At 41.8% G+C, this 14287-nt stretch overlaps 1 protein-coding gene across 1 annotated transcript in view; it reads left to right on the top strand.

Moving 5' to 3' along the window:
- Window positions 1–14287, top strand: part of LOC117372093 (neural-cadherin-like) — a 182285-nt gene that overhangs the window by 69415 nt on the left and 98583 nt on the right. The window contains exons 3-6 of the mRNA XM_033967830.2: window positions 886–1111; window positions 1967–2171; window positions 6900–7011; window positions 13105–13354. Coding sequence (XP_033823721.1) covers window positions 886–1111; window positions 1967–2171; window positions 6900–7011; window positions 13105–13354 — 793 coding nt within the window. The remainder of the gene's footprint in view (window positions 1–885; window positions 1112–1966; window positions 2172–6899; window positions 7012–13104; window positions 13355–14287) is intronic.

Here is a 14287-nt window from a genome sequence, read left to right on the forward strand (position 1 = left end):
TACACATTTTAAATCACAATATTCATCTAAAACGACTTAATAAATGATACCGGTCCACTGCGGTGTCTAATGGGAGCTGTCGGCGCCCCCTATGGATAGCTGCACATCACACCAGTCATGAATAATTATCATTTTAACATTATGAATAAGTTCCATATTTAAACTGTTATAATAATGCACTGAAAACCAGAAGAGAACATCCTGGAGAAGTCGCTTTGTTCTGCACATTCTGCTGATATAAAGTCCAATTATCTTTGTCATAGAAATGTCCCGTGAACGATTTTTTGTCAACGCTTTTCACCACAATAAACGGTATTCTTGTGTACTGTCCCGTCCTTAACTACAACAAAACTGAGACAAAACGCATTCTTAAAAGACAAATTATCCCATTTTTCGTTACGTTACATTAATCAGTTCCACATCTTTGAAAAGAGACTTCACAAGTTTCCAACGCTCCGCTAGAACTGCAAAATAATTAGAACTGTTTTCGGCTACATCGGGCAAAAATTGATTTCCTACGTTGACTAATTATCAGCCCTTTGCTTCAGGTGATGCTAATGACCGGGGCCGACGTCTATGTTTGAGTTATCGCCATGGGATCTGTGAGAATTACCTTTTTTAAATGAACTTTTTCACCTCGCGGTTCAAATTTGACGATATGTTTTTGGGTTTATCTTTTTGTTCAGTGTTGGATTGATGTTCTGAGTGCCGTAATTTAACCCAACATCTGTGTCTCGTCTCGTTTGAATCCTCCTAAACAGATCCGAGCACGTCCACCCCCTGTTGGCTAACTATCCCCGGTTTGTATTCACCGCAGCGCCTGCCGAGTATTGGATTGGTCCGCATCCAGCATGAGAAAATAACGCCATTGTGTTGTTCCTGTAGGCGGTGACGGCTGCTTTGTAGTGGACAAGAAGACGGGCCAGGTGGCGAGCACGGGGTTGGTTCTTCAGCGGGACAGGGAGTACTTGTTAAGCGTGGTGGCTCTTGACGGCATGGGCAGCCGCAGCGCGCCCGCCATGCTGTCGGTGGTGGCGGGGACCCGGGCGCCGCAGTTCAACAACGCCAGCTATGTCATCGCCATCCCCGAAAACACGCCTGAAGGACAACCGTGAGTCCCACACAAACACTCCAAAACAGCACGCCCCCCCCCCTCCCCGAAATATCAGCGAGCGTGTAGCTGTCCAAGGCAATATGACAGCGCTGGCTCGGTACGCGGCGGGGAAAAAATAAAAATCTGAATTGTTTTGAAGGATTTTGTCTTAATTAAAGCTATACCGGCGCTCCCATGTGGCTCTGCTGAAATAGTTATTATAACCTCAGCTGGTGCAATTATCTAATGGTGAAAAAACACAAAAAATACAAAAGTTATGCAATAATTGTGTAAATAAAAGTCTCGTCTCTGCTGTAAACATTTATTTTCAAACTCGTGACAGATGCACGGGTGTAAGGCTCACTCTTATATACTCATTATTCAGCCAAGAAAATGCAGAAAAATAGCTAAAAATGTGTTTGTGTGTGAATTAAAACAGATGTTGGCGTGTTTGTGTGAACGCGGCGGCTAAAGCAGAAGTACATCCATGCGTAGTGAGTTTAACAAACGCTTTACCTATCGCGTTGCATATTCATGCGCCGCGACGCCGCTCTCGAGCATAAATTGACATACCATTATCACGCACAAGTTGGAACACGGCGAGTCTCTCTAAATGCAAAAAAAAAAAGCTGATATCTGCCTAATCGTATTACATTATTACGCAGAAATGACAAGTCCTGATTCACTGTGTTTATAGCACGAGGCCAATGGTCCGTGGAGCAATTGATTCCATTACCGCCCTCTGCTGATGTAAAGAAAAGACGATTTTGATTTTAAATAAACATGTTTGCGAGCAGAGGCCAAATATTAAACCGATTTTTTTCCCCCTCGCGCTAATACGCAGCTGTTTTCCCGTTTGTTTTGTCTCCGCAGATTCATGACCGTCGTCGCCGTATCCTTCCAAAAACAGCCCATCAGCTACAGCCTCTTGATCAATCCCAGCAGCCTTTTCAGCATCCGGCAGGAGACGGGGGAGATCAGTTTGACGAGGACTCTCGATTACGAAAGCGATCAGAGGAGATACCTTCTGATGGTGCGGGCCAGCGAGGAGCCGGGGAGCCTGAGCGCCGCTACGGAGGTACTTGATCCGACGAGAATCCCTCCTAAGTCTGTTATTACCGTCCACTTCACTGTAGAGCTGTTACTGCTGGACACGGTCGCCCCTGTGTCCAGTCGGCTCACTGCTGCAGGTCGGTTCTGCCTCTCGTATCGATGTCAGACGGAGTTATTAAGAACCACACGGGCTCCTCATGTTTCAGTATCTTCATTCAGAGCCTCCATGATCACGTCTAGAGTAAAAAACACAAACACCAAAGCACAGATTTTTATTCCAACGCTGGAAACTCGCACATTTATCCACCAATATTACACTGTTTTTATCAAATCTGTTAAAGAGGCACTGTGTAACTTTTCTAATTTGGGGTTTGCCACCTGCTTTTGTCCACACAATTGTACAGTATGGCTTTAATCTTATGTATCTCCATGGAGACGGCAGATGACGCCACTAAGTCAATTTACAGGTCAGATCTATGAGAACCTGGGCTCCAGATTCAACACTTTACGAAAATTTGAGTCTGGTCCAAGGTGAATCTCCCTATTTTCAAATGGGCGTGATTGACAGGTGGATTAGCCAATCAGGGACATGCAGGGATAAAAATAAAGGGGGAAAAAAATCATCAATCAATCAATGAGCGAAGCCTAAACTCTGTGAATCTGAGGTGAGAGAAATGTCATTTTATTTGTAACAGGCGACCAATGAGCTCCTTTGTCTCACACGTGTCACTGAAATAAACAAATCTGATTGGACGATCACATTTGACTGGGTTTGGGACGCAGCGGAGGACGTGGGGACCGGACTGATATCGATATGTAGAAAAATACAAAGAGATCATTTTGGATTCTACTGTTTTTATCAAATTGTCGGAAAAAATAAAGGAAAAAAATCACAATTTTTTTGCAGAATCAATGAGCAAAGCTTAAACTTTTATTTATAAATCACAGGCGACCAATGAGCTCCTTCGTCTCACACGTGTCACTGAAATAAACAAATCTGATTGGACGATCACGTTTGACTGAGCTTGAGACGCAACAGACGAGGAGACCGGACTGATATCAATATGTAGAAAAATACAGACAGATCATTGTGGATTCTACTGTTTTTATCAAATTGTTAAAGCGTAACTTGTGTAACTTTTTTGATTTGAGGTCTGCCACCTGCTGTTGTCCACGCAAATGCTATTACTTTGCCTAGAATATCGTACAATATGGCTTTAATCTTATTTATCTCCATGGAAACAGCAGATGCACCACTAGGTCAATTTACCTGGAACCAGCGATCCAGATCCAAAACTTTACGAAAATTTGAGTCTGTCGCTGGTGAATCTCCCTATTTTCAAACGGGCGTGATTGACAGGTGGATTAGCCAATCAGGGAGACGCAGGGATAAAAATAAAGGGAAAAAATCATGATTTTTTCCAGAATCAATGAGCGAAGCCTAAACTCTGTGAATCTGAGGTGAGAGAAATGTCATTTTATTTGTAAATCACAGGCGACCAATGAGCTCCTTCGTCTCACACGTGTCACTGAAATAAACAAATCTGATTGGACGATCACGTTTGACCGGGTTTGGGACGCAGCGGAGGACGTGGGGACCGGACTGATATCAATATGTAGAAAAATACAGACAGATCATTCTGGATTTGCCCGGCAACCAAGATTATACTGTTTTTTATCAGAATTGTTAAAGAGATTTGGGGTTTGCCACCTGCCTTTGTCCACGTAAATGCTATTACTTTGCCTAGAACATTGCGCAGTATGGCTTTAATCTTACGTATCTCCATGGAAACAGCAGATGACGCCACTAAGTCAATTTACAGGTCGGATCTATGGGAACTCCACTCACATTAAGAACACATTTTTTAGTCAGAATAACACGATTTTGCGATTGAACACATGGGTAGATACGTTTAAAGCTCTACTGTGAAACATTCCAGGGATAGCGATAACATCTCACGCAGTTAAGCAAGTTCCACAATTGATCTTTAAAAAAAAAAACACCCATAGCTTCATGATTATCGATGCTAACCTCCCCGGAGCACCTGCTGTTGTCCCACACTTCAGTTTAATTCAGTTAGATTTATTTCTGGATGTTGCTCCGATCACAGAAAGATTTGAAGTGGAAGGTTTTTTTTTTTTTGGTTTTTTTTTGTGGAATTTTGTTTGCACAGTTATTTACAGTTCGCATGACCTCTCCCAACAGAAATGAATCACGCCTCGGTTTGGACGTGCTGTGAAAACGTCTGAAAGCCTAATAATTCTACCTTGCCTTGAGTTTGCTTTTTTGAGATCGATCCTTTCACTGAACATCACCAAAACACACCATTTTAGACGGATTTTTTTTATCCAAATACCACTCGCCACGCCATCTTTTGACCGAATCGCACGGACTAAAGCAATAATACAATAATAAATCTCCCCAAATACATTCAGGACGCTTTTCTTTAGAGTTAAAAGAACCATCTGCTGCTAATACCGCCCGGAAAGTCAACACTGAAAGGGCTGAAGTGATCCCCGCACTGACCTATTGACTCCGCAGTGTTGGGAATAAGCGGCGGCGAGCGGAGGCGCTGTTTGGCTGCAGAAATGGCACGCCTGAATGAGTTTGAAATGTTAACAAGCAAGCCATGTTTCCCAGCGTGATTGTCTTCGCGGTTTGTTTCACCCTTTTTGCTCCCCTTCCACTCTCAGCTCTTTTTTGTCAAGTTTGATCTAGAAATGATGCGCAGAAAATATAGAGCAAGAATCCAGGAACTTCATCTGAATAAAACCAGAATCAGAAATGAACGCGTGGATGGATACGTTTAATGCTCGACTGCGGGATATTCCGGGGAAAGCAGTAACACCTCACGCGGCGTAGCATTTCTACTAGAGCACGTATGTCAATCTCAGGCCCAGGCGACAAATTTGGTCCACGGTGTAATCATATTTGGCCCGTGAGGTCAGAGAGCACGTCCACCACTGATACTACACATCCCAGAATGCTTTGCTAGTACGCTGACACGCATTCGAGAAGCGCCCCTCCTTTTTTGTTAATGCGCATTAGCGACCGAACTACTAGCCACCTCGGACAAATTAACCTCCTGAGACCTGGCGTCCTCGTTTGTGGACAACACATTTTGGGTCGTCCAGGCCACGATGCAAATGTTTAGAAGAAAAACAGCAACAAGAACAGCAACAATGTAAATATATTACATATTTATTCATATATTCCACTGTTTAGAATGTGTAGAATATTTTATTTTAATTTTTTATTTATTTTTTCTTCCTGCTCTTGTCTCTTCACATGAGTCACTTTGTTCCAAGAGGCACAATTGTTTCTGATTTTGTTTTTATTCAGGACAAAAGTTGCTGTGTTCAGGGTCATAATAAATAGTTTTTGTAAATCATTGTTCAAATGTTTTATCAGAATGATTAAAATGTCACATATGAGGACATTTGATTTGTCACTTTTCTCAGAAACTACATAATGTAAAAAGATAATTCTTTGTATTTAGACTCATCAGGTCCAATCAGCCCAAATAACAAAGAGAAATTAATAAAGCGACGCAAGAGCTCGGGTCTGAGGAGGATAATTCCAACGCTCCAAAAAAATGACCAAACGAAAGACAGAAAACTGGAGCTTTCAAGACAAGTGTGAGGCAAATTTATTTAAAAAAATACATAAATAAATGATTTATTTAAATAAGAAATACTACTGATGTGTCTTTTATTTTAAATTTAATTTCTCAGATGTTTGTAATATCAAGCTTGAGTTTCTCCACATTTTGTAAATAAAGTTTGTTTCCATAAAAAGATTAAACATCACATCAGGCGCTCTCACTTTTTCAGTAAATATTGAGTTTGGCCCAAGAATTTGTCTGTTTTTAATTTTGCCCCACTGTGAGTTTGACGCCTCTGTGCAGAGCGTCCTCCACCTGCTTGTCTCCATGGAAATGTCATATATTTGTCTAAAATGTTCCACAGTATAAATTAAACCTGTTTAATTTACACACATACACACATTACAGTTCAGATCTGTGGACTGTCACCCTTATTCACAGACAGAATTATTGTATTTTTAAGAAACACAAACCCATAACGAATAAAAACCAGATGGATACGTTTAATGTCACACCATGGAACATTCCAGACAACGCATTAACATACAACACCATGGAGATGAGCAGGTAGCAGACCCATTAGCAGAAAAGTCACGCGGTGCAGCTTTAAACAGCGACTCTAACCTCGTTGGAATAATACCAGATTACTATTCATGCATTCAATGGAATCTGAATTATTGATTTGAAAGATTTGTTACTCACTTATGAAGCAACGCTCTTGTTTTACAATACAGATGTGAGAGAATATAAAAATACTCCTCTCCGCGCTGCATGGGAAAGAAAGAAAAATGGGGAAAAACCTATTCCAGCTATTTCAGGACTATTACTCAGCTGTCACTTCACACTTTACACACTGCAGTGACAGGGGGCTCGTAGGGCGGAGGGCGGCTAAGGGCCTCAAAATACACACCGTGAAAACACACATATGCTCTCAACATTTCTATTTTGGACTCCTGACAGGGGCGATAAATAGCATGGGGCTAGTTAGCGTTTTCGTCGTTTTAATGGCTGTCACCTGGATGTAAGCGCTTTTTAAACATCGCTAATTTTAAACCCCTTTCTCTTCTTTTTTCCCGCTTTTCCCCCCTGTTTTCTGTTCTTTCTTCTTTCTTCTTCTTCTTCTACCATCTACCACCGACGCTAATCAGGTTCAGGTGTTGATAACCGATGAAAACGACTGTATCCCCGAGTTCCTACAATCCATCTACAGCGTGGACGGTGTCCCCGAAACGGTAACCACGGCAACGTCTTTGCTACAGGGTAAGGTTCCTTTTGACCCCATATTTCATACCCATCTGTTTCGTCGTGAAAGGGAGGAGGAGGGGGGTGAAAACGGAGTTAAAAAGCCACAGATGCATTATGGGTCTGAGCCGGAGCTGTAACTCACGCGTTCATTTTAACAACTTACATTTTTATAACGCTCCAGTTTGTGCATTCACTAATAGATCTTAAAGGAGCATAATAAAACACTCAGTTTTAATGTGCTGAACTAGCTGCCATCTCCATTTGTTTTAAGTTGTAATGAGCCCGGTGATTTGTGGCATTGGCTGTTTATACATAACCCACTGTGCATATCGAGTGAAAACCTTTCCCCGCGCTTTTCGCCTTATACACGTCCAAAACTTAATTAAGATTCCCAACTCAATTGACGTAAACTTACTCCAATACATCACCTCTGTTGCGTGTTTGTCTGTGTTAATTGTAACCTGTCAGACATTATAAAAAATGGCCCATGGAGCAATTTTCCCCCCTTCATTTTTCACGTAAACCTTTTAAAAATAGTTCAAAAACTGTTAAAAAAGCATAATGGAAGCTAATAACCGGCTACGTGCTAACGAATGTCCACGTCACGGATTTAAAACTTTAAAATTGGCCGAATTTCTTTACTTTGTGATTCATGGTGTTTCAGAAAGGCATTATAAAAGTGTCACATGCTCGTTAGTTTTCATAGAGCTGAGACGTGCACAGGCATTTAGGGGCCCGGGGCCAGAGATTAACATGGGCCCCCCACGAAAATGAATGGGAAGACGAGGTCAACATGTCCTGGTTTAGTCCTGGTTTAGTCCTGGTTTAGTCCTGGTTTAGTCCTGGTTTAGTCCTGGTTTAGTCCTGGTCTAGTCTTGGTTTAGTCTTGGTTTAGTCCATGTTTAGTCCTGGTTCAGTCCTGTTTTAGTCCTAGTTTAGTCCTGGTTTAGTCCCAGTTTTGTCTTGGTTTCATTGCAGTTTAGTTCCTGGTTTAGTCCTGGTTCAGTCCTGGTTCAGTCCTGGTTTAGGCCTGGTTAAGTCCTGGTTTAGTCCTAGTTTAGTCCATGTTTAGGCCTGGTTTAGGCCTGGTTCAGTCCTGGTCTAGTCTTGGTTTAGTCTTGGTTTCGTCCTGGTTTAGTCCTGGTCTAGTCTTGGTTTAGTCTTGGTTTAGTCTTGTTTAGTCCTGGTTCAGTCCCAGTTTAGTCCCTTTTTAGTCCATGTTTAGTCCTGGTTCAGTCCTGTTTTAGTTCTGGTTTAGTTCCTGGTTCAGTCCTGCTTTAGTCCTAGTTTAGTCCATGTTTAGGCCTGGTTCAGTCCTGGTCTAGTCTTGGTTTAGTCTTGGTTTCGTCCTGGTTTAGTCCTGGTTTAGTCCTGGTTCAGTCCTGGTCTAGTCTTGGTTTAGTCTTGGTTTCGTCCTGGTTTAGTCCTGCTTCAGTCCTGCTTTAGTTCTGGTTTAGTCCTGGTTTAGTTCCTGGTTTAGTTCCTGGTTTAGTTCCTGGTTTAGTCGCTAAGACCCTGGACCCGGGACGACAGTGTCTTCTCCTCGTCTTTGACTCGCCTGTGGCTGATTCGCCTCAATCAAGTCGTCAAACTCTTAATTTAAACTATTTTGAAACATGTATTGGAAAAAATAAATGTGAATCTGAGGCTTTTCCAATGATCTCAGGAGAGTCTTTCATCACAGAAAACCTGATCTAACCGAGCTCAGAAATGATGTTTATTTGATCATGTTTTTAGTTTACTCCTCGCTGCTCTGTGAAATTCAAACATGTGAAACTAGCGTCACTATTTTAACGTTACACAGTGAGAATTATGCAGAAGAGAAGGAGGCGCGATCGTTTGAGAGCGTGTCGTTAACTTATATCCGAGGCGTAGGTAATTACCGCCAAATCTAAAATGGAGGTTTCTTCACAGCTCCCCCAGAAAAGATCACTATGTACCTCCTCAGCATTTCACTGCGATGTGTAGTCCCAAATTAACTGCAGCTCCAGGCACTACCACAACACAAAGTTCATAAAATTCAAATCACTAAGTGCAAAACACAGACGGATGCCCCGAGTTTTACAAAATTGTCGTTCCATTTTAGCGTTTTTTTTGTTTAGTTTTTGTCAAATGTCCTTGCACCACTGAAACACCTGTCCCCACGGGCGTGCAGAGGTGATACATGGGTATCACTAGCCCGGATATGGGGAGAAAAATGGAACAAATCTTATCTGAAAAGAGTTTTGTATACAAAGCCTGCAGCGGCAAACAGTTGGCACAGTAGAGCAAGCAGTGGGAGAAAAGGCAGCCAACATGAATGTGTAAAAACAAAACAAAACAAGGAATTACAATGGGAATGGAGAGCGGGGGGTGGAGCCAGAGGGGCCGAGACATTAGGGAGGCGACGGGGGATCGGCTGGTATTGAGTTTTGTCCACTGAGCTGAAGGTTGGAGGTGCGATTCCCTCTGTCGACGTAAATATCATCGGTTTTATTTGTGCGTGCGAATGGGCCTCGGTCTTATTCCGCCTCGCCCTTTTTTTCCTCTAAATGCTGCGAAACATCCGGACGTTTTGTTGCGGTGGCACTTCAGGTTAAACGGGAATCCCCCAGCGTCATTTCAATGGAGGGTTTGGGAAAAGTTTCGCCGCTAAAATCTGATATAAAGTTGGTTCATTTGTGGAAAACGTTCTATGTTCTTGGAAACCAGGAAGTCAAAACTGCAGCGATTCTCTGGAGGCTTTAAAAACAGCTCTGTAGTTTCTGTAGAACTTATTTACGGTCAAAATCGAAATAATACGACTCCAATGACGATGGCGGTGTCCGTGACAACTTCCGGATATTGAGGCCACAACAGGAACATGTCAGATACCTCAATAACTACATTAATATTACATTTATAACGTTTCCAAATTAGCTCAGGTTCATTTTGTTAATATATTTGATCTAGTTTTTGTCTAGTTTTAGTTAAGATTCATCCCATTCCACGTTCTTCCGTCCATCCTCGGCCTTTTTGATGGAGGGACACAGGTCTTAGATGGACATTGAGTTCGTTTACGCTCTGGTTTGTGGCTTCGACGTTGAAAAGGAGAACTTGGATCTAGTCTACGCTCGTTTCTGTGATTCGCTCGTTATTATTCTGGAAAAATAACAGTAATTTTTGTGATTATTGTTACATTTAGCTTTGGGTTATGGCCAAAAGGACATGATCAGGGATTCGAGAGGCCGAAATGGGTTTCTTCTGCAGGGTGGCTGGGTGCTCCCTTAGAGACAGGGTTAGGAGCTCAGAGTAGAGCCGCTGCTCCTCCACGTCGAGAGGAGCAGTTGACGTGGCTCCTGGACGACTCTCTGGGGAGATGTTCCGGGCATTTCCCAAGAAGGAAGGAGGTCCCGGGAAAGACCCAGGACACGCTGAAGGGGAGACTGTGTCTCTGGGCTGGGAACGCCTTGGGGTCCCAACAGAGGAGAAAGTGTCTGGGGTGAGGGAAGTCTGGGAGTCCCTGATTAGACTGATGCCCCTGGGACGCAGATCCAGACACGGCGGAGAAATGGATGGATGATTATATAGTTTTAGTCCTAGTTTGGGCTTAGTTTAGTCTTGGTTTAGTCCTGGTTCAGTCCTGATTTAGTCCTGGTTCAGTCCATATTTAGTCCTGGTTCAGTTCTGGTTCAGTCCTGGTTCAGTCCTGGTTTAGTCCTGATTTAGTCCTGGTTCAGTCCTGGTTTAGTCCTGGTCTAGTCCTGGTTCAGTCTTAAATAGATGGATTATTACATTTACATACATCTGCAAAAACACAACATTGACAAAAACTCCGACACAAATATTGTCGTTGATGAAATGAAAACATTTAAGTTCAAATATCTATCGTCGTTTTAAACTGTCCGTGTGGCAGAGAGAGAAACGCTCTGCTCCCGTTTACTCTCACGTCTAAACTCTGTATGTGCAGGTCGAGCTGTGAAATAAAACCCGATTATAACACGAGTCATGTTCTGTTTCTACAAAAACACAAATGAGTTCTGTAGATTCCAGCACGTCTGTGGCGTAGAAACACGAGCGTCTGTCTATTTCTTAACTAATTTTACTTCACGTATTTGCATCGGAGACAGTAGCACTAAGTAATTTCCAGGCCCGGGCTCCGTTATAATACGAGGGGGAGAAGAGTGAAGCATTGGGATTCACAGGACGGAGCGCCGGAGCTCCACACAGAGGAAATAAATACATCAAAAGAAAACGGCGGCGTTATGAGCTAGAGGGTCTGCTCATGTGCGGAGAAATGCACAGAACAGACTTAAATTAACTTTGCAACCGTGATTGTTGGCTTTGGTCGGGAGAATAATCCATATAAGAAATTAAACTTTATATTTTGTTTGCAGTAATTACAATAGAATAAAAAGGATTACACAAACACCCGCAGTGGGAATATACACCCGGGCCACTCCTCTGTTTGTTTTTCTGTTTTTAAAGCTCCAATTTGACACAAAATGGAGGTTTTAGCCGTTTTATTATGTTGTTTCTTTTGTGTTTTGGTTCATTCACACGTGTTTGACTCACTTTATTATTAGTTTGTCTTTTACTTTTAGTTCAGTCGAGATTTGTAATTCCAGGGTTGAAAATGTCCAAATGATTCATGAGAAGGACTAAACCAGGACTAAACCAGGACTAAACCAGGACTTTACCAGGACTGAACTAGGACTGAACCAGGACTGAACCAGGACTAAACCAGGACTAAACCAGGACTGAACCGGGACTGAACCGGGACTGAACCGGGACTGAACCGGGACTAAACCGGGACTAAACCGGGACTAAACCGGGACTAAACCAGGACTGAACTAGGACTAAACCGGGACTCGAGCTCTATCTTCTCCATTTCATTAATTTCTCTTTGTTATTTGGGCTGAGTTGACCTGATGAGAGTAAAAACTAAGAATCATCTTCATGTCCACATATGAGGACATTGGTTCCACATTTGAATCATTCTGTTAGAAGATTTGAATTATTTGCAAAAACTATTTAAGAGCCTGAAGCAGCAACATTTGTCCTGAGTAAAAACAAAATGAGAAAAAACAATGTGGCTCGTTTGAAGAGCTGCTGAGCAAAAAAAATACACTGTCTGGCCAAAAAAAAAAGGTCACCACCTGGATTTAACGAAGTAAATAGGTTGTCGTTGCTGCAGTTGGTCCGGTCTAGGTTCAGCAGAATGAGGTCAGCTGACACCTGAATATACTGAATGACCAGGTTATTCCATTCTAAACGCTTAAAAATGGAACATTTTTACATTGTTGCCGTTCTTCTTTATCAAAACATGTGCATTGTGGCCAAGACAACCCAAAATGTGTCGTGCACATATGTGTCCTGGATCAGTCCTGGTTCAGTCCTGGTTTAGTCCTGGTTTAGTCCTGGTTCAGTCCTGGTTCAGTCCTGGTTTAGTCCTGGTTTAGTCCTGGTTCAGTCCTGGTTCAGTCCGGGTTTAGTCCTGGTTCAGTCCGGGTTTAGTCCTGGTTTAGTCCTGGTTTAGTCCTGGTTCAGTCCTGGTTCAGTCCTGGTTCAGTCCTGGTTCAGTCCTGGTTCAGTCCTGGTTTAGTCCCTGGTTCAGTCCTGGTTTAGTCCTGGTTTAGTTCCTGGTTCTAGCCCTGAGCACAGGACACATGTGTGAATTACTTCCTGGTTTCTAGACAACCCAAAATGTTTCGTGCTTTTTTGTGAACACCGGGTCTCAGGAGGTTTAAAAAACACGACGGACACTTCCTGTATCACCACACGATGACATCACACGGTGGAACAGAGTGTTTTCAGTTTGAGAAAAGAACTCAGCCTAAATCTGCAGGTTTGTTTGTGTTAAACATGTGAGAATGAAATAAAAAAAACACAACTCCAGGTCTGTTTGTGACGAGGAAACGACATTAGAGTAAATACGGCTCCTTTTACCAAACGACGGCGGTAATTCCAGAGGGCGCCGTGCAGTTTGTGTGTGTGTAAGTGTCAAATCTCATGATCTATGGCGTGTTTAGTGAGGCCATGAAGAGCTAACGATCCACGCAGATGTCAACATATTCATCAGTCGCTGCCATCTCATCATCTCGCTTTGATTAAGTGTTAATTGATGGCGTTGGTCTCTTCTCTCGGCAGTTCTGGCCACGGACTGTGACTCGGGGTCGAACGCCGAGCTCACGTACTACACGCTCAGCCCCGACTTCAGCATCTCCGCTCACGGGACGGTGTTTCCCGCGGGGAGGCTGGACTACGAGAGGCCCAACCATCTGTACGAGTTTGTGGTGATGGCGGTGGACGGCGGGGACGAGCCTCATTCTGGCACGGCGACGGTCCGGGTGCGGATGGCCAATGTCAACGACGAAGCTCCAGAGTTCTCCCAGCCAGTGTGAGCAGCCCGACCGTTCAGAATTCATAACTGTCACATTAAAACCGTTAATTCTGTTGGATTTCATAGGACTATTATCCAAAATGGACTTTTCAGACATTTTAACCGTGTTTGGAGAGATCCGTGCATGTTTGCGTTCATTTTCCAGACGCCATATTGCAGATCGACCCCCGTTTTCGTCACCGCCGCCTCTTATTTTGTTCTCCAATTTAATTTTCTTAATCAACGATACACATAAGGTTTGGCAGCGTCGCGTAGTTGCGTTTATTTGTTTAAAAACTTCTGTAGCATCCGTACTGTGAGCTCGCATCTCCACAGACCTGATGAAACCTCGTCCTGCTTGTTGCCATGGAAATAAAACATATCTATCTCCACGAGGAATGTTACGAAGTGGAGTTTTACTTTCTGCTTTCATGAAATAAGAGAAGCTTTAGTCATTCAGGTGCTACCTCCAATAACACCAGGTAACACACTTAAGTAATGAAAATAATAATAATAATAAAATAAATAAATAAATAAATAAATAAAAAAATAAATAAAAAAAAATAAAAATAATAATAATAATATAAGTGATAAAAATAATGATTACAAATATTATAAAAAATAATAATATAAGCGATAAAAATAATGATTAAATAAATAAATAAATAATAATAATACACTAATAATAATGATAAAAAATAAAAAGAGAAATACAAAAATAAATAAATAAATAATAATAATAATAATAATAATAATAATAATAATACACTAATAATAATGATAAAAAATAAAAAGAGAAATACAAAAATAAATAATAATAATAATAATAATAATAATAATAATAATAATAATAATAATAATAATAATAATAATAATAATAATAATAATAATAATAATAATAATAATAATAATAATAATAATAATAATAATAATAATAATAATAATAATAAT

The sequence above is a fragment of the Periophthalmus magnuspinnatus genome, chromosome 6 (assembly GCF_009829125.3).
Source record: "Periophthalmus magnuspinnatus isolate fPerMag1 chromosome 6, fPerMag1.2.pri, whole genome shotgun sequence".
Taxonomy (NCBI): Eukaryota; Metazoa; Chordata; class Actinopteri; order Gobiiformes; family Gobiidae; genus Periophthalmus; species Periophthalmus magnuspinnatus.